This window comes from Nicotiana attenuata, unplaced genomic scaffold (genome assembly GCF_001879085.1).
Source record: "Nicotiana attenuata strain UT unplaced genomic scaffold, NIATTr2, whole genome shotgun sequence".
NCBI lineage: Eukaryota > Viridiplantae > Streptophyta > Magnoliopsida > Solanales > Solanaceae > Nicotiana > Nicotiana attenuata.
The window spans coordinates 103,593-131,407 of NW_017672791.1; the positions used below are offsets into that span (position 1 = coordinate 103,593).

Sequence of the window (27,815 nt, forward strand, 5' to 3'; positions counted from 1 at the left end):
AGTTATCATTCTATCTCTCTATATCATTTTTTGGTTAGAGGCCTTTTCACACTTTTCAGTATTTATTCTCCACTTGAAGATACACATGATGAGTTCATAAAGTTATGTATTGTTGAAGTCGCGACTAATGAGCAAGAAGCTCATTTAATTGGAATTTACTCAACTCAGGTAATATCTCTTTGTGAAATGTGTGCTTTTAAGGACCATAAAATGCTGATTGAAAATGCACATTTGTTTTCGTGCATCTAATTTTCTCTCTCAAGCTTACAGAGTCCATTACAAACACTTGCTTAACATTCCCAAACTGATAAGTTTGTCAAATCCTTATCCTTAAAGGAAAATCATGAAAAATCTTACAGCTTTTGGCATATAGTAGTAGCACAAAATATGATACAGCTATAAATTTAGAGAAAGTATGCAAAAGCTTTAGGATGAGACAAAAATTACCATATATTATAGTATTCATTCAGCATATTTGGTATGTATTTTGACTTCCTTTCTGTTAAAATAAAGTTGTATTGATTTTAAATTTTTCGGATACCCTTTTCGATTTGTTACAGGTGGAAGCTATTACAGTTGGCATAAGTCGAACACGCTTCTATTTTATTTCTTGATCTTGAGAAGCATGAGACATCAATTTCGTGATGGTCAAGAGCAAGAAACTAGAGCTGTCAAAGTAAATTTGGATCACATCAATTCTATAAGTAATTAATTTCTAACATTTTCGTTTCTTCATGCAGATAGGCAAAGGTTTATCTAAGAATGGTAAAGCCCAAAAATTTGCTTTACAGTATTGGCTAGAAGCTTTAAGTAAATTATGTATGCTATCTATCTTGATTTTCTCTTTGTCTGAAACACACAATGTGTGTCGATTATGTATGTAAATATATGAAGAGCAACAAGACCCAACATATATAACGAATGAATAACAAAATCAGGTTTCTTTCGTGCTTCTTTGTGTCCACCGTATTATTCAAGTAAAATTTTCTTTTTTTCATTTTATTTTTTTTTATTTCCCCCGCAACGCGCGGGTACGAATACTAGTGTTATTTAATAACAACAAACGATACAATCTATCCTGACGTTGTATCCATCAAAATGATACAATACAGTACAATAAAATACAATACAATACATTATAAAACGATGGGTAACAATGATCCAAACAAAGTGTTAACCTGCAAAGAAAATTATTACACCCCATATTTTCGTACATGAAAGTACACCATAAATAAATTGATGAAAGCTCGGAAATGAGATGTTACATCCCGCATTTTCGTACGTTAAAGTTTCGTCGTAATCGACATTAGCTCGGGAATGAGATTATTTTAAGGTGGTAAGTATTACACTATTTCAAAGAATTGATAAGTACATTCGTGAAGGTGAGAGGGTAAGCGAATCGAAGAAAATAAGTTCCGTCGAAGTTTGACAATTTGGGGATAAAATACGGTCCGAGTTATAATACCTGGTATTTATGGACTAGTGCCATACAATGTACCACATAGCCAGGATGGTAAGGTGTAAAATATATTAAAAGTGAGTAGTAATTTAAGTAAGTTAAGATAATTTTTAATTATATGGATAATTGGGTAATTAATAATTTTTGGTAGGAGATTAGCTAATTAATTATAATATTTGGATAAGTCAACCCCTCCCCCCCCCAAAGTGGAAGCCCAAAGGGACCTTGATGATGAGTCTTAACTCACACAAAAAAGGTGGCACATTTTGGAGGGGTTCCTTGCTAAGTCATCACCTAGTGGGGCCCACACCCACTAAGGTAAGACTTCTCAAATTCAACAAATTTCATAAAAGAATGATCAATTCACAAAAGAGAGTACGGTGCAATTCACAAAAGAGAGTACATCAATTCACAAGAATATGATCAATTCATAGCAACACAAATAGCTTCAGCAAGAGATTCATACGAAACTTCTCAGCATAATAGCAACAGAATTTTGTGATTCTAAGGGTGTACGGTGCAATCTTTCTCAAGAATATCATACGGATTCTCCCCTACTTCGATCTGCTGTTACATGTTCTTCGCAAAAGACGTATGTTAGAGGGATTGTCAAGAGAATCGGCTCAAGTATGTTAAGGCTATCCCTTCTTTCTTTTGGCATGATCTATACGATACAAACGAAACGAGCAAATGCACAATTTCCATAAATGGCTCTATTCATAGAAATACTAGGGATGCTTATGTTCTTGATTCCCTATGTGTCATATTATTCAATCATCTATTCACGGGTCTCAGAAAATACGTAAGTTGATAAAGTTTATTTCATGATATTAATCAGAGGCATAATGGTCTTATGACGTTCCAAGAGATTTTATTGACGTACTTCTCATGCATTGCCTTCATTTATACATGTACATTGACCCATGACCAGATGGTGTTATGTAAGCATATATATGTATATTATATGTATATGGGATATGGGAATAAGTTACAGCGTTATATATGCACCACTACCTGATTAGCTGGTATACATTGATGCTTTTGCCCACAGTGACCGAGATGATATGATGGGATGCCCTCAGAGGCTTGATAGATGACGTTATGTACACATATACCTATGCATGGTATGGTATTTATACGCATACGCATGGCATTTTAAATATTGAATGATTCACAGAGCTATTCAGACTTACATGTTAAGTCTTTTACTCCATGTTTCTCGCATGTCTATTATTTACTGATTTTCATTCCTTGCATACTCGGTACATTATTTGTACTGACGTTCCTTTTGCCTAGGGACGCTGCGTTTCATGCCCGCAGGTCCCGATAGACAGGTTGAAAGTCCTCCGAGTAGGCTATCAGCTCAGCGGAAGGTGTTGGTGCGCTCTATTTGCTCCGGAGTTGCTCCTTTGGTCAATATGATTAGTACATGTATTGATTGGTATGGCGAGACCCTGTCCCAACCTTTATGATATTATGTAATTTTAGAGGCTTGTAGACATATGTCATGTATACGAATACTTGTATGGCCTTGTCGGCCTATGTTTTGAGTATATAAAGGATCATGTCGGCCTTATAGGCCCGTACGTCATATGTATAAGTTTGGATTACATGTTGGGTTGTCCAACGTCGAGTATTTCCCCTTGTTTTATTCTACTTATCTCACGACAGCCTCTTTGGCTCATTTACCTATGATAGTATGGTACGAATGATACATTAAGTTGGTACTCAGTTGAGTAAGGTACCGGGTGCCCGTTGCGGCCCATCGGTTTGGGTCGTGACAGAAGTGGTATCAGAGCAGTTCTGTCCTAGGGAGTCTACAAGTCGTGTCTAGTAGAGCCTTGTTTATGGGTGTGTTGTGCACCACACTTCTAGGCAGGAGGCTACATGGCATTTAGGACTGTCACTCTTTCTTCTTACTTTAGATAGTGTGGTAGAGCTCAGTCGTAGGAATTCAAATTCCTAAATTTTATTCGTAATAAGAAGATCATGTGTGTACTAAGACGTACGAGGCACCCAGTTAATGAAGATTATCAGTATTTTCAAATCAGGCAGAGAAATAAAAGCATTTTGAGTTATCTTCAACAGCAACAGAGGTATGTACAACACCCATTTCAGTTATGCCCTATGGGGGCTAACATATGTAGTTAAGAGAAGGACGGGATATCAAGATTCGGCTGGGGTTAGGGTAACCTAAATTGGTGAATGGATTGCTTGCGTTAGTTGACATTTTTGAAGGATATTGCGAATGTGATAATAGATCTCCTTGTGAGACACCCAGATGGTGCACTCTAAAATAGTACAACTAGATATGAGTACTACAAAGACATGCACTAGAAGCGTCGCGTCCCTAGTAGAGCGAGAACGTTAAGCAACTTGAAGAGCAACTGGATGGAGCAAAGGGGAGCTAAAAGCAAAAGAATATCTTGTTCGAGTTTTCAGAATAAAGTGATAGGCATAAATGTTAGCGGGAAATAAGAAAAGAGTTAATGAAGCATTATGAGTAAGATATGATACATGGATGACAACTGTAGATCAAAGGATGATAGTATTAAAGAATCTATAGTCAAGTGAAGGAAGAGACGAGAGGTGACAGGCCTTAAGACAACAAAGATTATTGGCCATACAGTCATATCCTTATTTCGAGAAATAAGTTCGCAACTCTAACGCGATTACCAAAAGAAAAAGTTAGACCCTAGAGTAATAGAAACCAGTATGGATTGGTGAACAAGATAAACTAAACATGAATTAGAGACTGAGTAATTTGATAATAGTCGGCATCATGAGAATTTTAGATTTCGTTCCGCCGATAATAAAATGGACAACAGAAGAAGATTCATGAGAACTCAGAGAATGGTCATTCACGGAGACGCTTCCCTAAAGCAAGCAATGTGAGTAAAGTTCAGCTTAAGGGACTGTATGTGCCAGTTATACTAAGTGTCACCCTCGCGAGTAAGGAAATTTATTATCCTTGGTACATAAGGATTACCGCAAGGCGAGTAGGGGTCGTCGATGATGCGAAAAGACACCAAAGATGAAGAGGTAAAACATTAGTACTCCCCTAAAGGGCGAAATATGGAGTGATATGGCATTATGTCAGAATTAAGTGATTCTAGTAACTATGAAATCATAAAGGAAGAATGCAATAAAAAAAATGAGAAAGGGATGAGATTGCACTTATTCAAATCCTACGTATATGCTACGCCTCCAGAACATTAAGCAAACACGACGCCAAGGAGAGGAAGTAAGGGTTCTGGCCCGGGATGTTATTGATAAATAAAGAGCCAGCGCAAGATGTAATTTAAGACAAAGAAAATAACCCGAGAGAGGTTACGCGGAATATATATATATATATATATATATATATATATATATATACATATACATATATGAGAATGGGCTAACAAGTAGTTAGTAGTTGATTCAGGAAGAGCCTCGTTATGGCTAGACAAGAGGATACAGACAAATCAACAGATCGTGCAAGATAAACATAGTGAACCCTAACATGGGGAATTCAGTCTTGCAGATACGACATCATGACCCTTGAGGAATATTTAGATAGGAGTTAGGGTAGTTAAAGGTACCGTATGAGTTTTACGGGAATAAAAGAGAGTGCCACTGGGAAGACAGTCAAAATATTAGTTCAGAAGCAACCCTACAAGCACAACGGCGTGGAGGTAAGTAACTACAAATAATTGTAGGCAAAAAGGACATCAAAATTTTTATTGGGTATACAATGTAATAAGCTCGCAGCTTTACAAGAGTCAGAAGGTCCTTCCTAAGTACTACAGTGAAAGACTAGCTGAGGAAATAAGGAAGAAGGCTTCAACCTAAGCATAATGACCTAAAGAGGAAATGGTCTTGTAACAACAGTCTCACAACAACATTTTACGTCATCCATAAGAAAGTGGAACCTACCATGGCTAGTGAACGGGAAGTAAAATCAAAAGTAATATTCGAGATCATATGAGTTGCACAAAAATTCTGGAATGCGTAAGAACTAAGATAAGCTAAGTATACACGCGATAAGGAGGCAGAAAGACTAGGAACTTACGTCTAAAAGAAAACTGAGAAGGAACGAAAGGAATCATTCAATCAATGATCCAGAGTTAGCTACATTATGAGCGCACTTAAGATTTCGGAGCATTATCCATGCAGCATATATGTTGACAATCATACAGTCGTAGAAGACTCCGGTATAAGTTAAAGTAAGAATTGAGCCCAGGGCATAGACAAAGGATTGAGTTGTTAGAAGATTGTATCATGGATATTCCATAACGCCCATGAAAGGCTAAAGTAATAACTAATACCAGGAGCCGCCGATCGGAAGATAGCTTAAGCCTACATAAAGGCTGATCCGAAGGAGGAGGAAACTAAAGAGTTACATCAACGGAGTAAATGAGGAATCTGATTATTGGACCCAGAGAGTTATAGACCTCGTGATGGAGAACATTGCAGGATTACTCTTAATATCAGAGGTACAAAAGAAAGTACAGTAGCCATATTCTATAATGGCTCTACGATAAATCCAGTTAGAAGAAGTACCGGCCTCATAAGAAGTCAGTATGAAGCTCTCACAGGATTGTGTATGCACCAGAGGTGCAAATATTACAATGGAGCTTCAAGTTGTGGATGTAAATCATACCTATGTGGAAGGGAAGTTATGAAAGAGATAGATGATATGATGCGAGATTGTAAAGCAAGTAAGGTAAAGGTCAACAACATACGAGATACTCAAGTGCAGAAGGGTGTGAATAGTCCATGTTTCGGATAGAAGGCTAGAAGCATTGGGATTCAGTATCCAGGAAGGATAGCAGCGTCGTTAGTGGCATATCTTCCAGCATATGGTTTCTAGGGATCGAGAAGCCTGATTAAGAGAGTAAAGAAGAGTTAGAAACGATGTAATGTCTTGCTTGATGTTCCAGAATAACATAAGGAAATCTATGATGCAAGCAAGTTGAAGGAAGGTTGTGAGTAGTATAAACATATATGTGTAGGTCGCAAGCTAAAGTAAGGTAAAGCGACAAGGTTTTAGGAAGACATGAGTGAGGATAAGAAAGGGCAAGTGAGAAGGTGACGAAAATGGATAAGTCCTCAGGATTAAGCCCATGAAAACAAGAAAAGCTGATGGTTTCTCTAAGTTATACAAAGCTCAGTATAGCCAGAATGAACTCAAAGAAGTCTAAGACTAGTAGCATTTAAAAAGGATGGAATGCTGCCCTGGTAATATAATAAGGGTGTAATGGTGATAAATAAAGGATGACGTTTGGGCCTTCGATTGAGTAATGATTTGAAGAAACAAAAAAAGGGATTTCATGAATTGTACGAGATTAAAATACTCATGTAAGGTGAGTCATATTGGGATACTATAAAATACAGTTATGGAAGTATAGTATCGCCCCCCAGGTGGATCAGGAAAGTCACTTCAGATATTCCTCAATGAGACGTAAGCCCTAGTAACAATGCATTACGCAAGAGGTTTCAAGTTATCAGTAGTAGATTATGGATCAACCTTAAGGTGAATCGACAGTAGATGGATAAAGTTCAAACGTATGAGAAGAGATAAGGATTCCATCCTTAAGATAAACAGTAATGAGGAAGCATGAAAAGACTTAGATTTATACATACACGATAAGCAGCGAGAGAGTAACCTAGAGTTTGGTAGCAGACCTCAACAACGATAAATCGAAGTAAGAGTTATGGTATAGTATGACCCACCTAGATGCAGTAAAGTCATACCGATGGATAACCGGGTCTATGAAACAAGATATAGCAATATTTGTAAGTTCAACAAAGTACCGAGTGAAGAACTTTAGTATACCTGTAGATACCCAGAGGGACATATGTTTATAAAGTGAGGCCTAGGGATTGGTTAAAAGTTGGAGGAAAAAGGAGAGTAGAGTAGCATAGGCGCACTTACAAAGTCAGAGTCGTACAGACTGCATGATAAAAGGTAACAATAGTTACAAGATTGGAAGGATTCCGACCACGAGTCATGGTGTGAGAAAAAGGCCTGAAGAGGGGAATGCCCTAGCCTTTGGATTTATTCACAGAATAGTTGCCTAGATAGAGTACTAAAGTATTCGAAAGACATAGGTTATAAAAATGATAAGTGCATCAGTCAACAATCGAGGACGAATGTTCCAAAGGGGGGAATGATTTTACACCCCATATTTTAGTACGTGAAAGTACGGCATAAATAAATTGATCAAAAGCTCGGAATGAGATGTTACATCCCGCATTTGCGTACATTAAAGTTTCGTCGTAAGTTAATCGATATAAGCTCGGGAATGAGATTATTTTGGGGTGATAAGTATTACACTATTTCAAACAATTGATAAATAAAATCGTAAAGGTGAGAGGGTAAGCGAATCGAAGAAAATGAGTTCCGTCGAAGTTTGACAATTTGGGGATAAAATACGGCCCGAGCTATAATACCCGGTATTTATGGACTAGTGCCATACAAGGCACCACATGACCAGAATGTTAAGATGTAAAATATGTTAAAAGTGAGTAGTAATTTAAATAAGTTGAGATAATTCTTAATTATGTGGATGATTGGGTAATTAATAATTTTGGTGGGAGATTACCTAATTAATTACAATATTTGGATAAAGGCAAACACCCCCACAAACGTGGCAGCCCAAAGGGACCTTGATGATGAGTCTTAACTCACACAAAAAATGGTGGCACATTTTGGAGGGGTTCCTTGCTAAGTCATCACCTAGTGGGAGCCACACCCACTAAGGTAAGACTTCGCAAATTCAACAAATTTTATACAAGAATATGATCAATCCACAAAAGAGAGTACCTTGCAATTTCATACAAGAATGATCAGTTCACAAAAGAGAGTACAGTGCAATTCACAAAAGAGAGTACATCAATTCACAAGAATATGATCAATTCATAGCAACACAAATAGCTTCAGCAAGAGATTAATACGAAACTTCTTAGCATAATAGCAACGAGATTTTGCGATTATAAAGGTGTACGATTCAATCTTTCTCAAAAATATCATACAGATTCTCCCCTACTTCGATCCGCCGTTACGTGTTCTTCGCAAAAGGCGTGTGTTAGAGGGATTGTCAAGAGAATCGGCTCAGGTATGTTAAGGCTATCCCTTCTTTCTTTTGGCATGATCTATACGACACAAACGAAATGAGCAAATGCACGATTTCTATAAATGATTCTATTCATTGAAATACTAGGGATGCTTATGTTCTTGATTCTCCATGTGTCATATTATTCAATCATCTGTTCACGGGTCTTAGAAAATACGTAAGTTGATAAAGTTTATTTCATGATATTAATCAGAGGCATAATGGTCTTATGACGTTCCGAGAGATTTTATTGACGTACTTCTCATGCATTGCCTTCATTTATACATGTACATTAACCCATGAACAGATGGCGTTATGTATGCGTATATATGTATATAATGTACATGGGATATGGGAAAAGGTTACAACGTTATATACGCACCACCACGTGATCAACTGGTATATGTTGATGATTTTGCCCACAGTGGCCGATATGATATGATTGGATGCCTCAGAGGCTTGATGGATGACGTTATGTACACATATACCTATGCATGGTATGACATTTATATGCATATGCATGGCATTTTAAATACTAAATGATTTACAGAGCTATTCAGACTTACATGTTAAGTCTTTTACTCCATGTTTCTCTCATGTCTATTATTTTATTGATTTTCATTCCTTACATGCTCGGTACATTATTTGTACTGACATCCCTTTTGCCTGGGGGATGCTGCGTTTCATGTCGGCGGGTCCCGATAGACAGGTTGAGAGTCCTCCGAGTAGGCTATCAGCTTAGCTGAAGGTGTTGGTGCGCTCCATTTGTTCGGAGTTGCTTCTTTGGTCAGTATGATGAGTACATGTATTGATTGGTATGGTGGGACCCTGTCCCGATCTTTGTGATATTATGTACTCTTAGAGGCTTGTAGACATATGTCATGTATTCGGATAATTGTATGGCCTTGTCGGCCTATGTTTTGAGTATATAAAGGATCATGCCGGCCTTATAGGCCCGTACGTCATATGTATAAGTTTGAATTACATGTTGGGTCATCCAATGTCGAGTATTTCCTCATGTTTTATTCTTCTTATCTCACGACAGCCTCTCTAGCTCATTTACCTATGATAGTATGATACGAAAGATACGTTACATTGGTACTCGGTTGAGTAAGGTACCGGGTGCCCGTTACGGCCTATCAGTTTGGGTCGTGACAAAAACACTCACTCCAACTCACTAATTGATTGTGACACTTTGATTACAACTCAATTTCCTAAAATACATTCACTAGACTTACTCAAGAAGAACACAACAGTGGTACTCGACTAGTGTGTGTAAACTGTAGTTCTTCAGTTGATGTGCAAAAGGATATTCTCAATAGTCCAGAAGGATAGTATTTAAATTGCCTGGACTCCAAGATCTTCTAGGAGTCGTATGCGTAGTCAGCTTCTCGCTTTATCTGACTCCTACTGTTCCAAGGACTCCAAAAGTCTTGGGACTTTTATCTCTCACTTATTCATGCGTATCTTCTTGGGCAACTAACCCTTATCATATGTAGCAGTATTCTTCCACCAAACTCGGACCTGAGTAACTTTAAGATAAATTTATTGTCTTGCAAAGACGCACACTCATCATCTATGAAGATATGGTTCTTAACCCTGAGAAGCTGGTTCTTAGGGCGGTTAAGCAACTACGTTGAGGACCTGGTTCTTAGAACATTTCATCTGAACAAACTTTGTTAATCATCAAAACCTCAATATTCAACAAATTCTCCCTTTTTGATGATGACAAACTTTGTACATACTAGAACCAGGTAATCACACCAAATCATGATCAACATGCACATCACACCAGGCACATCACATCAACATGCACATCATACCAACATACAAACATATCTACACCAGCATACAGAATAACTCCAACTCTATCTTCTCCCTTTTGGCATCATAAAAAAGTAACAAAAAAATTGTTAGACATATTAAGCACAGTTAATGCAAGATTCATGACGGTACAATCTACAACACAAGCTCAAGAATTATCAAAGCAAACAGACTAAGATGAAGATCTAACCACGTGCGAAACATTAAAACATTATAAGAGAAGTCATTTACTAGTGCCAAAATAAGCTCAGGGCCTTGTCTTAAACCATTAGAACAAAATAAACTAAACATGTTGCAACCTACTCAAACTAGAACAGAGGAAACAAAAACTAAAACATCATCGGGATAACAAAAGAAACTAAGGACAATGGGGGAAGGACCAGGTTCATGGGTGAGAGCTAGAGGGGGTCATGTTTTCACAAGGGTGGCAATCTGTTGGGCATGAGCTTCCCTATCCCTTCTGAGCTCTTCCCTAAGGTGCCTAGTTTATTTTCTCAACTCATCATTGTCTTCTCGAAGCTTGCATTCTCCTCAACAGCCAACTCCAACCTCTTAGTGAGCTCTGTTGCCCTGCTGCTACCAGGTAGAATAGCAGACCTTGTTGGTCCTCTAGCCTTGATCTCCTTATAGCCACACTGCTTGAGGGTAACATCATCCAAAACATCATTGTGATTTCCAAATTTAAGTTTAGGCAAGGCAATGTTGAGCTAGTCAAATAGCTCAATCAGCATGAGGCCATAAGGCATTACTCATCATGGTCACAATTATGGCCATCAGTTGTTTTTTAGAAATAACATGAATGTTTTCTTTCAAGTTAGAGATACTTACCTGATTTGTTTCATCTTCAGTATCTGAATTACTCATGGGCCATCATTCCTATCACTTCTTCTTCTGTTTGAGTTTCTTCAATCGCATCAGTGCCACTTCAATGTTTTTATCTCCAAAATCAGCTTCTGAGGTCCTTTATATATCATGGGCAGAGATCCATGAGGACACCTTGTAGAGAACATTTCTGAACAAACTTCTATAGAGCAGGTCCTTTGCTTTAGCATTTTTCTAGATTAGCTGACGATCTTCATCATCATATTCCTCTTCTCTCTTGGTATATTTGTTACCTTCACCATCCATTTTGGTAGGGATGATTGGTCCATGACTGACAATTACCAATAGGTTAAAGTCATTGGCCTGTGTACTCCCAACTGTACTAGAGGTTCTATTTTCATTGTCTGATGTTCATTAATTACAGCATAGAGACTTATGGCCTCATCCTCGTTCTCTTCCTCTTTATCACTTCCACTATCCTTATATGCTGCTAGAAAGGCCTGTTTTATTGCTTCAGTGAATCTTTTACCTAGGATTTTTCTTTTGTTGGGACTCTTTCCTCTCATCTTTTCTTGTTTCTCCTTTTCAGCTCGTTCTTTCCTCCAAATTTCCAACATTGGCCAGTCCTTGATCATGTTGTCTAGCTTGCTACACTTGTAGTACCCATCATAATTATTTTTGTCGATCTGCATAGGCTTACCGCTGGTCTCTCTCTTAGATGCATTTTTGGAGTTCTTCATGAACTTCTTGACTTAGCAAACATTGCTAGGTCAGGATCATCACTGTCAGATTCATCTTCCTCAGACGCCTTAAGGACCAAGACCTTATCCCTCTTTGATTCTTCTTTACGCAGTTCTATCTTTCTCATTTCACGAGTCATTAAGTTTCCGACCAACTCATCAAGTGAGATCTTGTCCAGTTCATTGGATTCCTGAATAGCTGTGACTTTTGATTCTCTTGAAGTTGGAAGGATCCTTAAACACCTTTTCAAGTAACCTCATTTCATTAGTTATTATGATAAACCTAGTCATCATCTCTTGGATGGGCTCAGACTCCTTCATAGAAAAGAGCTCACAGTTTCTCATATGTAATTCTATCCTTGATCTCTTCACTTGGTTTTTTCTTTCATGAGCAGTTTGGAGTACATTCCAGGTCTCCTTTGCATTGGAGCAAGCATATATTCTGTTGTACTCATCAGGACCAAGTCCACAGATAAGGATTTTCTTAGCCTTTGCGTTATTCTCTATCATTCTGAAATCTGCTGCCACAAATTCAGAGGGGTCCTTAGGAACTGTTTCACCTCGCGCATTTTGTTTAATAGGAGTTAACGGACCTTTGTTCATATGATCCATAGTTTATAGTCCTCAGCTATCATGAAATCTTTCATTCTTGCTTTCCACCAACTGTAATATTTTTCATTGAACAGGGGCGGTCTGGTAGTTGATTGTCCTTCATTAACTTCGGGTGGAGCACTCATTTTGCTTTCAAGATCTCTCTAGGTGTTAGCCGTGTGTGTGAGAGAACCTGCTCTGATACCAATTGTTAGTTTGAGTGCCCTTATGAATTACTAAAGAACTTGGTTTTTTACGTTACTCCTTAAACGTGAAGTAAAATAAGTAATAAAGTAAAAATAGTAATTCTTACGTGAAAAATCACGTGGCTCAAAGGTGCAAAAGCCACGACATACTGCGTAGGATTTTCAACTTCAACTCCACTAGAAGAATGAGCCAAATGTATCGAGTACAAGATTGTAACTCAAGATTCTCCAGTACTCCTACTACAACTATTTGATTTACAAGTTACTCTAACCTATAAAGCAAACACTCACTCCAACTCACTAATTATTTGTGACACCTTGATTACAACTCGATTTCCTAAACCACATTCACTAGACTGACTCAAGAAGAACACAACACTGGTACTCGACTAGAGTGTGTAAAATGTAGTTTCTTCAGTTGATGTGCAAATGGATCATCTTAGCAGTCCAGAAAGATAGTATTTAAATTGCTTGGACTCCAAGATCTTCTACGAGTCCTATGCATAGTAACTTCTCGCTTGATATGACTCCTACCGTTCCAAGGGCTCCACAAGTCTTGGGACTCTTGTCTCACTTATTCATGCGTATCTTCTTGAGCAACAACTCTTATCATGTGTAGCAGTCTTCTTCCACCAAACTCGGACCTGGATAACTTTAAGATAAAATTACTGTCTTGCAAAAACGCACATCATCTATGAGGAGCCGGTCCTTAACCCGAAGAAGCTAGTTCTTAGAGTGGTTAAGCAGCTACGTTGAGGACTTGGTTCTTAGAATATTTCATCTGAACAAACTTTGTTAATAATCACTTATTATGGATAGGAGGAAGTATCTAACAATGTCATTATTAATAACTAATTACACTACTCCCAAGTGCATTGAATCCTTTAAACTGAAAGGAAGTGTTTTCTTTTCAATTGCTCATGACCAGAAGATTGAGTTTTTGTATATAACCTGAAGTTACAATAGGTATACACTTTTATATAAGACTTATATTGCATATTAACTTGTAAGTGAAAAATACACGTTCATAAGTTGTCTTGATGTCAAAAGATCCTACTTCTTTTCTTTTCTATTCAATGTAAAACAATAAAATTGGAAACGACTAAACAGCTCGCATTACGTCTAATTTTGTGCAGCCGTTTATTTGTCTTTTGTTATTTGATCTTTACTTTCCCCCTTGCTTTTTTTTTAAGACATTTATGATATGTTTTGCGTCTTGTTTGCCAACTTTCTTCCAAGGTAATTCGAACCAAGAGAGGATATTCCTCCTTTAAATTTTCATAATTCAATACGTTTGATGAATTTATACATCAGTGAACAGTGTTTTTTTTTGTTTTTTTGGAAGTTCATACCACAAATTCACTTTGAGCTCATACTAAAAATAATTTCGGTATTCAATAAGTTTGATAAATCTCTAGTATACATGTCCAATTTCTAGAGAAGAGTAATTGATATCTTTGTTAACAAGAAGATGGAGGTATCCACTTATCACCTTGAATGAAATTCTCAACTGAGTAAGAATTAACATGTTCAGCTGGAATTTGACTACTCCATGTCACTCGCCCTGTTATATTAGCCCCAGCACCACTATTATTAAACTCTCCATAGTAAAGTGTTGCCAAAGCAAACTCGCCATTCCAAGGCATCCATCCTTCAGAATTAATCAAAACCTCCAAATTACAATTTATAAATACCGTCCTCGAGTACTCTTTCCATGGCCTTCCAAGAAAAGTTTTGTGCACTTTAGGATTACTATGGTACAATGTCATGTACTCTTCAGTTCCATTAATTGAACAATTTTGGAACACATATCCAGTTGATTGTCCGGGGTCTAGTCTACCGTGTGCTGTTACTGCATTTTTCTCACCCTTCTCTGGATTGAGTAATCGGGGCGCGACAAGAATGTTGCAGTCCTGGAAAATTGCAGCTGCGTTACCAAAAATGAAGTCTACGTTACCTTGAATGCGACAGGATTTGTAGTATTGGCGTAAGGATTGGGTGTAGAGAGTGTCTTGATTGCCGAGGAACTCGCAGTTTTGGATTATGGAAAGATCGCTATCTGATCGAAAGGCTACTGCTTGTCCAGCACCAATACCTGCTGTGTTTTGGATTGTTAGGCCACTGGCCATGAATCCATCTCCACTTACTCCTGTTTTAGAAAATGCTCGTCAGAAGATTTCAACCAACAACAACAACGATATACCCAGTGTAATCTCACAAATGGGGCCCGGGGAGGAAAATGTGTACACTGACCTAACTCCTACACTATCAGAAGGAGAATAATGTGTACGCACAGCGTACTCCAACCTTATAAAAAGAACTCAACCACCAAAAGATTATCAAGTAATAGGAGCCATTGGTGTAAAACTGAGTGGTGCTTTTAGTTCTGAACTCAAAATGACACTCTATAGTCTCTCTCAAAATAATACCCGGGAAAATGTATACTTTTTGTATATATATATACATGTTGATACAACAATTATACAAATTTTATACACTTTTTCAGCTACCAATTTAAATAGTTTTTTATGCGGGCTAAAAGTGATAATACCCCAATATTTAGTTTGGACCAGGTTTAGTACCTTCACTAAATAAATGACTAGAGGTACTGTTGTATGGGTCAAAATCTAATCAAATGAATTCTACTCAGGGAAGAGCAACCAAGAAGCAACCAAGCCAAAGTCGCGTGTAGGAAGCGATATGCCGGCAAATGATTTAGCTACGGTCGAGGTCGAGCACTCAATTCGATCCGAACGGCTAGTTCAACACTTAGATATTCTAGAGGAATATTCTATGGGATATTCCAAGAACTTAGGTACTCCAGTTAAGGACCGCTGGGTAAGGAAAGTGTTTGGTATAAATATCATGAGAAAGTGTGACATAAGGGGGGAAGAAGCACATACACACACAACAACATATACATCCCTAGAAAGATAAAGAAGCTCCCAAAACCTCAGGCTCCTGACCGAGGAAGGAGACGAGAGCTTAGAATGTCGATATGCATCTTTAATTCTATTTTATCAAACGGAGGGAGAGCGGTCTTGTTTGAGCATGGCGATTCTTTTCCTTTATGTATACTTCACTATCATTTGGTGTTATTGGAGCAGTTATCTATTTCTTACCTTGTGAGAGTCAATCGCTGTTGTAATCAAAATTTATGTTTAGTTGTGCTTGTTCATTCCTATCATTTATCTCAGATCTAGAATTAATTATCTTTGGCTAAAATTTGCCCCAAATCTTTTTATTAAATTGGTTTAACTAAAAGGGCCTAACACTTTTTAGTCAAACAATTTGGCGCCGTCTGTGGGGATTTTTCTAGCCAAAATTTTAGTTTCCTCTAGATCTAATGTCAGTCAGAGTTCCACTTCCCGGTTGTCGTAGCCTCGCCCTCTCATTACAAACACCAACTTGAGAAATTTGTAGGCAAGCTTTTGAAATAGCCGAGCCAACCAAGGTCAGATCTTTGCATGAAATCGAAATTATGTTTGATGTCTATACGAAAGCCGCGTCTTGTTGTAGTAATGGGTTTGGTACATCGTGAGTATGAGTTGTCAAAGTAGGATTATGGACACTACGCACTGAGCACGTCCATAATCCTACTGGCTGTATTTACATTAGATACTAATCTATACTTTATGCACACTGCCCCCCCCCCCTTCTGGGAAAGGGACGATAGCCTATTGTGTAATTCTTTGAAATAACAAGTTTGTCCTGCCCGTATATACGAAGTATAACTTATGTTTCTCTTATTCTTGTGCACCTGGGACTGGATCAGACCGGGACTCGAACTCGAGATCCCAACGAGCAAAGTAAGTTGTCAGCCCATAAGATGCCCGGACTCGACTAACAACGAAGCTAAGCACGAGGCTGAGATCAAATCTAAAGCGAGCATTCGAATACAGGGCGAAATGAATCGTTCTACAGCGCCCCTCTCCTCGTGCCAACCGATTAGGTCAAGGTAACAAGCGATTTAGTTTGGGTTTAAGTTGTTATTTTTCTTTTGGATGGGGATAGAAACAGGAACATTCTCCCAGATGCGCGAACAAGGAACAAATGCCATCAAAACAACGCACCAAGAAAACACTCCGTACCATACCATCCTGCAGGCAACGGTCGAGTAAAATTCCCCCCCCCCCCAAACGAGTTGATGCTTAACGCCATAAAGGGAAAAACCTATATAGACTGGGACTGGGTCACCGGCCCTGAAAATATATGAATCTCTCCAACAAGTTGGTGCTTAACGCCATAAAGGGAAAGACCTGTGTAGACTGGGACCGGATCACCGGCCCAGAAAACATACGAATCTCTCCGGCATGCAGAAAAAACATAAGTGTGTAAAACTCACCTATGCGCTCGCCAAAACAACTATGCAATGGTACAACTAGCTAAAATTTGATCTCGTCCGTACATTAAGTCGTCCCGAAGCTTGAGCAAGACATTCTTCACCCCGCCTATCGACTACTTCTCTAGGCCAAGCGATGAAGGGATTAGACAGAGGACTCCTCGAATGTACGCATGGATCGAATATAAACATGTAATATTCTCCAATGAATAAACAAAGCAGTATGACATTCCTACACGATGCCAAATGTACACAACCACGCCAATGCAAAGGAAATATACATTCAGTCTCACTTGAATTATTTTCTATGACCTCGCTCGAATTAGCAGACAAAATCCGACCTCGCTCGAATTGACAAAACAAAATTTGACCTCACTCGAATTAGAATGTCAAATCTGACCTCGCTCGAATTAACAAGATAAAATTCGACCTCGCTCGAATTAGCACGTCAAATCTGACCTCGCTCGAATTAACAAGACACAATTCGACCTCGCTCGAATTAGCAGGTCAAATCTGACCTCGATCGAGCTAACTACCAAAAAAGTCAGGGACTTATTACGAGAAAATCCAAGGAATTCGAAAAGAAAAAACAAGGAAGGGCCAAAGGTATACAATCATTGGGCAAACCAACTATTTTACTTAGCGTCTTACAAAGGACCAAAAAGGGGCCCCCAACCAACCAAGTACAAGAGAAAAAAAAATACAAGAGCTTCATTCAGCATTATCCCCGTCCACGTCGTCATCTCTCCCTCCGCTTGGTTCAGCAGCTTCACCTACACCATCACCTTCTCCATCAGAATGTTCCTCATAAAAGGCAAGCCCGTCCTCGGCCTCTTCAACTCCACCGGCCTCCGGCGTCGCGGGATCATAACCACAGGCAAGCCGGGCCTTGCGCGCTTTAGATCGAGCCTCTTCGAAAGCAACCTTAGAGACATTCCCCGCTGCCAACAAGCCCTTATATATATCCCGCTGAGCCTCAGCGTTAACCCACATCTCGTACAAAGGGCGAGGAACGTCAATAGAGGCAGGCGCTGAGGAGTCGAAGCCAACAATTGCGCCTTCTCCGCCTCAAGAGCAATAACTTGATCATCCAGGCTCGCGACGTCCCTCTCAAGCTCGCCAATCCGCTCGTCAAGCCGCGCCTCCCTCAGAACGGCCGTCTCCACTCAATGGCACGTTCAAACCGGAGAACGCGGATAGTATCTTCCAGCGTCGCAGCCTTCGCCAAGGTCGCTACTTGGGCTCCTTCAACCCTCTACAGCTCGGTCGCCTTCCCTTCCAATTCGGATCACCTTCTCCGCCAATTCAACACTTAAACCGACGACCCTAGTATCACCCTTCTCAAGCTACGCCTGCAGGGCCACTACCTTTGCCTGAAGGTTGACACACTCAACTGCAACACCCTTGCCCATCTCGAGCTCTTCTTCCTTAGCCCTAAGCAGCCTCTCGAGTTCGCTGCATCTGCTCATGGACCGCATAAGGTCCTCGTCCTTCCGTTCCGACTCCTCCCAAAGGGACTAAGGATCGCCGCCCGCCCTGAGTCGTGCATGCATCTCACGACACTTGTCGCGGAATCGGTGGTATTCTGAAACCATTTTCTAAAAAACGGCAGCCCGCCTCTCCTCGCGGCGGATACTCTCCGTCTCCAAAATAAAGGTTTGAAGAAAGAAAAGAGAACAGAAAGAGAAAATTAGCAAGAGTAGGAGACGTAAAACGAAGAAAGAAATAGACTTGCCCTCAAAGCCATTCCGGCTACGCCCCGTGATAGGCCGGCATCACTGATCTCCTGAAGGGACCTGCTTTCAGTAGCGGAACAAAGAAGGGCAAATTGAGGCACCAGGCTCACCGTGTCCTCCAATAAGTCACACTCGGGGGCAATTCTCGATCACGCAGGAGGAATCATCCGTCCCTGTACGACTACGCCCTTTTCCCTCTCGCTGGCCGAAGAGGGAGCACGGGCCTATTGTAAAGTCGATGGACCACACGGAATAATCGCAGCAGCCTTCGAGTTCTGCCCCTCTGCCATGGTAGATTCTTCCACGCTGGAAACGGGGCACCACCTCCAAGCCCGAGGGGATACGGTCTCCTCACCTAAATTGGCATCACCAGTAGACTCAAGCACTGCCAACACGGGTTCGCTCCTCGAAGGCCCCCCGGTCCTGGGTACCCCATCTGCCCTTATTCTTTGCCTCTTTAACGGAGCCTCTTCGCCGTCGTCCTGAGACGACTCGTCCACCAAATGAACCACGAGAAGCGGAGCCTCAGCTTGATGAGCATCCTCACGACGGCCGAGCACGGGAGGGGTCGTAGTTTGTAAAGCAGCGGCGGTCTGAGCGCTCTCATGTGCAACCGCAATCGGTGCAGGTCCGGTCGAAAGACTCGACTAACGGAAAGCAGGCACGGGAGCCCTCGCCCTCCCCGTGCCCCGTCGACCTACCAAAGAAGGAAGCTTAAACTAAAGAGGAAAACACTGAGCAAAGGGCAAAACAACTAAAAGCAAGACGAGATGACTAACCAACTGAAGGTCTACGCCCGAATCTCTCATCGAACATCGACTATTCCCGAATCCCCATCGTATAGGGAAAAATCTGGCTCACCCACTCACGAATATCAGCGACTAGCGAGGGAGGTGCCTTCTCAGCTATGAAATAGAAGAAAAAAGAACAATCAGTTCACCGGAAGGGGACAACGAGAAGCCGCTTTCTAAAAATATATATATATCAACAAAAAGACACTTACGGGAAAAATTTCACTCCTCAGGAAATCCGTTAGGATTCGGCACCACATGCTCCGTCCTCACAAAGAAGAAGCTCTCCCATAAGCGGCGATTGGTCTTGTCGTCCATCTTCACCACCAATCCCTTGGTCCTGCGGTGATGAAGATGTATCATAGTACCCCTATAAAAACTGGGTACGAAGAGGTGAAGCAAGTGGCTAAGAGAAATCCCCCGGCCAGCCAGTTCCGCATACTTGGTGAGCATGAGGAAAAGTTTGTATATATATGGAGAGAGCTGAGCCGGGCATAACCCATAATAACGACAAAAGTCTTCCGCCAGGTAAGGAAAGGGAAGTGTGTAACCGATGACAAACGGGTACGTGTAAAACGCGCAATACCCCGGGCGATGTACCTGGACGACGTCATTATCCGCGGGAACGAGTTCAACATGATCAGGAATCCTCCACTTGGCCATAAGCGCAACAAGTGCCACAGCGTCCATTACGGAAATGACGGGTTCAGGATCGGCATCAGGTAAATGCTTGAAATCAATCCTGGCTTTCCCCGAGCGTGGAATTATCTCATCCACGGTGGAAAAATTCTCATCTTCCACAATGGCCGTCCCTTCTTCATGGGAGGGCACATCCGTTTCCGATGCAACGGTACCGACGACTCTATCGGAAGTAGAAGGTGCACTAGCCATGTTTCTTCGGTTCTGTAGGCAATAGGAACTAGGATAAAGGGAGTAACAATGGAAAGGAACTTCGGGAGAAGAAAGATGGAAACGTAAGAATCTGAGGAAGGAGGAAAGAGAAGCCTGGAGTCTTTTGAATAATATGTAGAAAACACAGCAACTCCAAATGAAGAGTTCTCTCCTCTATTTATAAGAATATAAACATCCTAAGCGGGAAAACCAAACGCTGCCACGTTAATTCCAAAGCAGAGGAGGCACGGGAAACGACATAACATATAGGGAGCATGCGCCATAATGACGCATGACAGATTGACGTCAGTTCAAACTGATAGAACGGCCAGGTACGGCTCCTGAAGCATCACATCGTCATCTCGCTATGAAGGGTCACTCTTCGGCCAATGTGCTCAAGTTTCTCAAAAGGTGCAACTGGCGAAGTCCGCCCATCGAGCTCGCCCAAAAGCAACCCCTATGGGCGGAGGGACTAACTGTATGGGTCAAAATCTGATCAAAGGAATTCTACTTAAGGAAGAGCAACCAAGAAGCAACCAAGCGAAAGTCACGTGTAGGAAGCGATATGCCGGCAAGTGATTTAGCTACGGTCGAGGTCGAGCACTCAATTCGGTCCGAACGGCCAGTTCAACACTTAGATATTCTAGAGGAATATTCTATGGGATATTCCAAGAACTTAGATACTCCAGTTAAGGATCGCTGGGTAAGGAAAGTGTTTGGTATAAATATCATGAGAAAGTGTGACACAAAGGGAGAAGAAGCACATACACACACAACAACAAATACATCCCTAGAAAGATAAAGAAGCTCCCAAAACCTCAGGCTCCTGACCGAGGAAGGAGATGAGAGCTTAGAATCTCGATATGCATCTTTAATTCTATTTTATCAAACGGACGGAGAGCGGTCTTGTTTGAGCATGGTGATTCTTTTCCTTTATGTATTCTTCACTATCATTTGGTGTTATTGGAGCAATTATCTATTTCTTACCTTGTGAGAGTCAATCGCTGTTGTAATCAAAATTTATGTTTAGTTGTGCTTGTTCATTTCTATCATTTATCTCAGATCTAGAATTAATTATCTTTGGCTAAAATTTGCCCCACATCTTTTTATTAAATTGGTTTAACTAAAAGGGCCTAACATTTTTTAGTCAAACAACTATATCTAATAAAATGTTGTCGAGGTACTGTAACTAACGAAATAGAAGGTGCTACTATTTTCTTTTTGTTATAAATAGAATTGTATTTATGGTGAATGTCTATATTTAGAGAGATTCTAGGGTTCATTGCTTGATGGCTAAGTCACCATCTCCCTATAAATAGAGGGTTCTATTCTATTGTAATCCATCTCAAAATCAATAAGAATTCTCTCCCTACTTTTCTCTGCAATACTCTTCTTCTCCTTTTATTGTTTCATAACACGTTATCAGCACGAGACTCTAACCAATTGAGTAGAAGCTTTGGGATTGAGCATAATGATTGTCAATTGTTCCATAAACTTTCTTCGTGATTAAATTTTGGATTTAAGGTAAGTATTTTACTTTATTTTTCTCTTTTAAATTCTTGAAATTCTATAATTTGATTTTATATACAAGCAAAGACAACAAAGTTTGATTATAACTCTAATGGAGTTTGTAAGAAATTATAACCACCTGAAGTGGTAAAATTTCTATGTCTTGCCATGATTAAATTCATGTATGATTATGGGCACAAGAAGTGAAAACACATCCCATTGAATTTGCTCCATTCTCATTCTCTTAAGAGAATGTGATACCAATATGTAATAAGTCTGAAAGAAGACAAAATTATTATCATAAAGGTATCAATGGATGTGGACGTGGTAATAGACGAAATTATAATCGTCATCATCGTGGTAATGAGAATAATAAGGATTCTCAAAATAAACCTTCACTCTATGAAGTTAATGTTTGTCATCGATTTGACATAAGATTTCGTAAAACACATACAGATGACTATGGTCAATTCATGATGTGAATGTGACAACATCTGATTTATGAATACATATTCATTCTTGGAAGAATATGAACGTGCTAGTGGTAGTGAATATACCACGCACTCACCTCTAGAAGGAGGTTTGAGATGATATAAGAAAATAATATCATTATTATGGCATAAATGGTCATTGGTCACGTACTTATATTACGCCAAAATATTTTGGCATTGTGATTATTAAAAGGCAACGGTAATGCAAGAAACAAATCTTGCATATAATTTTGACCATAACCATAATGGTATAACTTTCTCTTTAAATGAAATATTCACCATATGGATGTTGATGAATATGTGGTAGTACAAAATTAACTGAGAGCTTTAGAAGAGCCAATTATACTATTTTGGAAAAAATTGATTATCAACAAGACGTTGTGTTGTAGCAAGTCTCAAAGAAACTTATTGAGTTTATAAAGTATTCGCGAAAGTGGTTGGTCATACTGAGACTATAAATAAAGGAAAAATTTAATATCTTCTATTACTACAACTTGTAGCCGGGTAATATGTATGTGAAAAGCTACCCGTTTTATTCTCCAGTTTATACTACACAAACAAAAGAATGCCACAATAAAGAGAAGTTTATTGTATAAAAACTCATATCATAATAAACTTGGAGTTTATTGATAATTGCACACGTCATGGTGTAAACCTGGACTTTATCAATATTGATAATTTATCCAGTTGGCATAATCAGTTTAGCCATATCAATTTAAGCATGATGTGCAAAAATAAAACAGAATTCACATGAGTAAATATTAAAGAACTAGAAAGTTCTTTACGAAATATGGGCTCATTCACCTGCCATGTATACCATAAGATGCATCTATGAGATGGTTACATGTGCGATTATTAATAACCCGCAACATGGTGTTTTGCGAGGTAACTTGCTCAATAATTTAATTTTGAGCATAATTTCTATTCAAGAAGTTCATCTTGATAAGTTGGTTTACATTACAGTTGGTTTAGCAAGATGATTTATTGAGTGCCTCCACTTAATATCTAAACAATTGCTTATGAGAACAAAGTTATCTATACCAGTTTGATATAGGTTATATACTAAAGTATATTATTTTCTCCCCTCACAAGTGGTTCAGGTTCAGGAACCAAATAATTCCATCTTATTATTATTGATGTGCGATGTATATTTTGATTAACACCATAACGCACAAAGGTGGATTCTCAAAGTTGAGGTAACAAGTTAGTTTTTATAACATGAGGGGGAGACATGATAAACAGTTGAGAAAAAGTTACGTGGAATGGATTATCATTTGTACATCTAGATCCTCGAATAAGATAATATGAACTTGAAGTTCATAAAATGATAATTCGTTTGCAATATATTGCAAAGCATGCCAGACGCATTTGCTGACCCAAAGAAAGTAACTATATTCTCAATGCAAATGCTCCTATCAGAATAAGTCCTAGAAGGACAAAGTCTATGGTAAGGTTAAAGCGTATAGACAAAGCGGTTTCAAATAAACTTCTTAATAAAGAAGATGAGCAAATGATCAAAATAATCATAATAAAGGAGGCAAGTGATCGAGAAGATCACATGACATAACACTTCATTAAATCTCAAGAGAGATTCAAGTACCTGGAAATATGAATGAAGAGACCTCTATGTCATGTCTTTATGAAAAAAAAGGAGGTTAGAACCGATATAAAATATTCGTCGACGACATCTATGAAAGCGCTAAGTATATATGAGAATTTTAAGTCGGTCGAATACAGACACAAAAATATTGGCCAAATAGAAGAGATACAATTCAAATAGAATTGGTTTCATATGAAAGACATGTAGTTCAAACACTTGAAAGTATAAAGTCAATGGTATGTGCAATCAGTTTTCGATATCTTATATGTCTAGCATGACATAAAAACTTGATATGCATCTAAAGTCTATTATATGGCTTATATGACTTAATTTATATGACAATCCATGAAGGATTAAATTGCTTGAAACATATACAGTTCTTAATCTTGAAGTACCACTTCCTCAGTGCAATTTGTGCACAAATGTATCTTGCTATAACTATAGGCATGATAATATGATAGCAAGAGTTTTCACCTCTATGTGAAGATATTGAACTGACGATTCCAAAAAGATCATATGAAGACAATACATCTATTAGGGATGATGATTTCAAGGTGAAACAAATTTGTTCAAGTTAATATGGCTGATTTGTTCATCAAATCTCTACCAAAAATCTTTTGAAGATGATGCACATGATTGGAATGTGAAAGCTCAAAGATGTGAATTGATGCTCTCATCAGGGGAAGTTAATACGCGTTGTACTCTTTTCCCTTACAAGGTTTTGTCCCACTGGGTTTTCCTTGCAAGTTTTTTAACGAGGCAACCAAAAGGCGTATTGTTAGATATGTATACTCTTTTTCCTTCTCTAGAATTTTTTTCCCGCTGGGTTTTATTTTAGTTAATGTTTTAACGAGGCACATTATCTGTTGAATAGACATTCAAGGGGGAGTGTTATAAATAGAATTGTATTTATGGTGAATGTCTATATTTAGAGAGATTCTAGGGTTCATTGCTTGGTGGCTAAGTCACCCTCTTCCTATAAATAGAGGGTTCTATTCTATTGTTATTCGTCTCAAAATCAATAAGAATTCTCTCTTCCTACTTTTCTCTGCAATATTCTTCTTCTTCTTTTATTGTTTCATAACACTTTTTTAGTACAAATTCTATGCAGTGAAATTATAAAAGAAAAAAAAAATTACACCATCAACTCACTTGAAAGATAAAGTAAATACTTACAAACATTAATTGGTAATCTTTAGAATAGGAAAGCAATCTTCTATAAAAGGTCAACTTGCATTGTAGTATAAATATTTGTTTAATAGATAGCATCTTCTTAATTATGGTTTTTCTCATTTATGAAAAATGAAAAGCAACCACATTTCTGTAAAGAAAGTCTTTTGTGTTTTAAATTTCTTTTATGTAAAAGAATGATTGATGAAAGGAAGAGATATTTTAGCCAAAGCTTATCACCGTTGAATGTAAACAACACAGGACGACAATAACAAAGAGACAAAATAATAGTAACTGTATTTCGAATTGGCTGCTTCTAATAAGTCCGGCCGTCCTTAATTATAAGAAGAGTCTTATTTTGTGCTCTCTTTCCGTATAATTATTTTACTCTACTAGATTAAGTTGATCCTCAATTACAAATAACTTTTCATCACAGATCTGATATTTTAAATTGGAAAATAGAGTAATTATCTATTATAGCTAATTAAATTGCGTTACTAATAGTATAATTTTTTTACATTTTCAATATACACGACTTAAATCTTTAAACAAAATTGTCATTTTAAACAAGGAAATAAAATGAGATAAAATGCAATAGAATTAACTGTAATTGACTTACCAACGGTAGCAGATTCATAAGTGGTCATTCCAGGCATTAGACCAACACTCAACGAACCCGTAATGACGGTTTTACCCATTCCATCACCCAAAAAAACCACATTCCTCTTCCCCAACGGGACCCGAACTATCTCATCATACAACCCGGCTTTAATCCATATTACAAACTTCCCGGGTCCCAAATTATCCGGCGTTGCATTCACCGCCTCTTGCACCATCTTATAGTCACAACCACCCTCTTTACAAACCGTCACATTCGGGTTCAAACCCGACGGCACACCACCTTTAAAACCAAACCCGGAACCGGACCCGGGTTCCCAGAAACCGTCTCGCTCGGTTTTGGGTGGGCCCCATAACCCGGTATCATTCCCGTGAATATCATAACTCACCGTCATCCACAACGCATTTGTAGTGAAATTAATTGACGTATTCATTACCTCTAACGTTTTAGCGACTTGAATTGTTTCATTTACTTTGAGCAAATTAGACGAACAGCCAATTTGGTAACCTAAGGCAGCGCTCATCCATGCACGAGCGTCCTTGATTTCGCCACGTGGAAACGCGGCAGCCGTTAAATTGTACCTGTAAGCCGAATAGTTGAATCCGAGAAGACAATTTTTCGCGGCGACGGTGAGGTTCACGTTGCCGGCGGAGGTGTCGAGGAGGTTTTTCACCATTAATTGAGCGTTCGTGAGGTTTTGAGAAGAGACGGCCAACGCGGAAAGGATGATTTGAACGGGTGTTAGATTTGACGGGTCTGTTAATATTGAGGCTTCGCATGTTGGTGGGTCGCGTGAGGCTTTGCAAGCTCCTTGGATTTCAATCGGAATATTTGGAGATGGCGAAGGAGACTGAGAAATGGAGGAAGAGACTAGAGAGACGAAGAGGAAGAAGGAGAGGAATGGTAGGGAGAAATGAGAAGCCATTGAGTTGAATTGAAGAGGGCGATTTTTTATGTGACATTACTATAACATGGGGGTTTAATAGGTTTTCTTTTCTGCATGGTTTATATATATATGGTAAGTCAATCTTTTTTCTTTTAATAAGATATGGTAAGTCAATAAGTGTGGAATATACACACAATTCGTTTAAATTAAAGAAGTGAAGTCGAATTTAATACACTTGTATTTTTGAAGTCTTTTACTATATATTTATAATTAGGGGTGGATCTAGAGTTCATGTGAGTTTAATTGCTTTTACATAGACTTAATATTTACATCAAAAAATTCGTTAAAACTTCATAAATAGTTGACTCTAAACATAATAATTATTGTATTATTTTAATAACTTAATATTGCTATAACAATATATAAACTTTATATTCTAAATCCTTTTGTTCATAATATAAAGTTTACAAGTGTGAACAACGTACGAGTGGAGTGAGATGGGGGAAAGGAGGAAGTTTCAATGGGGACGAAATAGAGGTTTTTGGGGTGTTATCGATGTTAGGCATCTGCCTCTCAAGGTGTCGGTTGTAATAATTTGTCTTCTGACAAAGGGAAATAGTTTTTCATCTTATTCTTCATTTTAACTTGTTTGAATTGGCGATGCCGACAATTTTCTATCTTTTTATTCTTTTGCAGTTTTTACCTGATTTACTTTAAAACCCAAACTAAGTTGGAGTTTTATTCTTGTCATATGTGTGGTACTTGGCATTTTTTTTTTCTAAGATTTGTTTGATCTTTAAAAAAATGTGTTTGATATTTTTTTCAAATATAAAAATGAGTCATAATTACTTCTTTTGGAGGTTGTTCTGTATACGGGTAAAACCGGGGTAACCTACAACCAGATTTTTCGGTGGGTCAAACGAAGCAAAGACATGATTATATGGAGTCGGAATCGAAGCCGGAACGCCTCGTACTGAGGTCCGAACGGAGTGGTCGCCACCGAGCTTGATAAGACATTACTTCTTCGATCCTGGAACA

The 27,815-nt window shown here is 38.8% G+C and overlaps 1 protein-coding gene across 1 annotated transcript; it reads right to left on the reverse strand.

Annotated features, from left to right (window-relative positions):
* Positions 1-14,112: 14,112 nt before the first annotated feature.
* LOC109214518 (probable pectinesterase/pectinesterase inhibitor 51) lies at positions 14,113-26,926 on the reverse strand. Its single transcript, XM_019378442.1, has 2 exons — positions 25,892-26,926; positions 14,113-14,891 (listed from the first exon to the last, which is right to left on the reverse strand). The coding sequence occupies exons 1-2, from the start codon at positions 26,814-26,816 to the stop codon at positions 14,203-14,205; spliced, it is 1,614 nt and encodes a 537-aa protein (XP_019233987.1). The 5' UTR covers positions 26,817-26,926; the 3' UTR covers positions 14,113-14,202.
* Between the last annotated feature and the right edge of the window lie 889 nt (positions 26,927-27,815).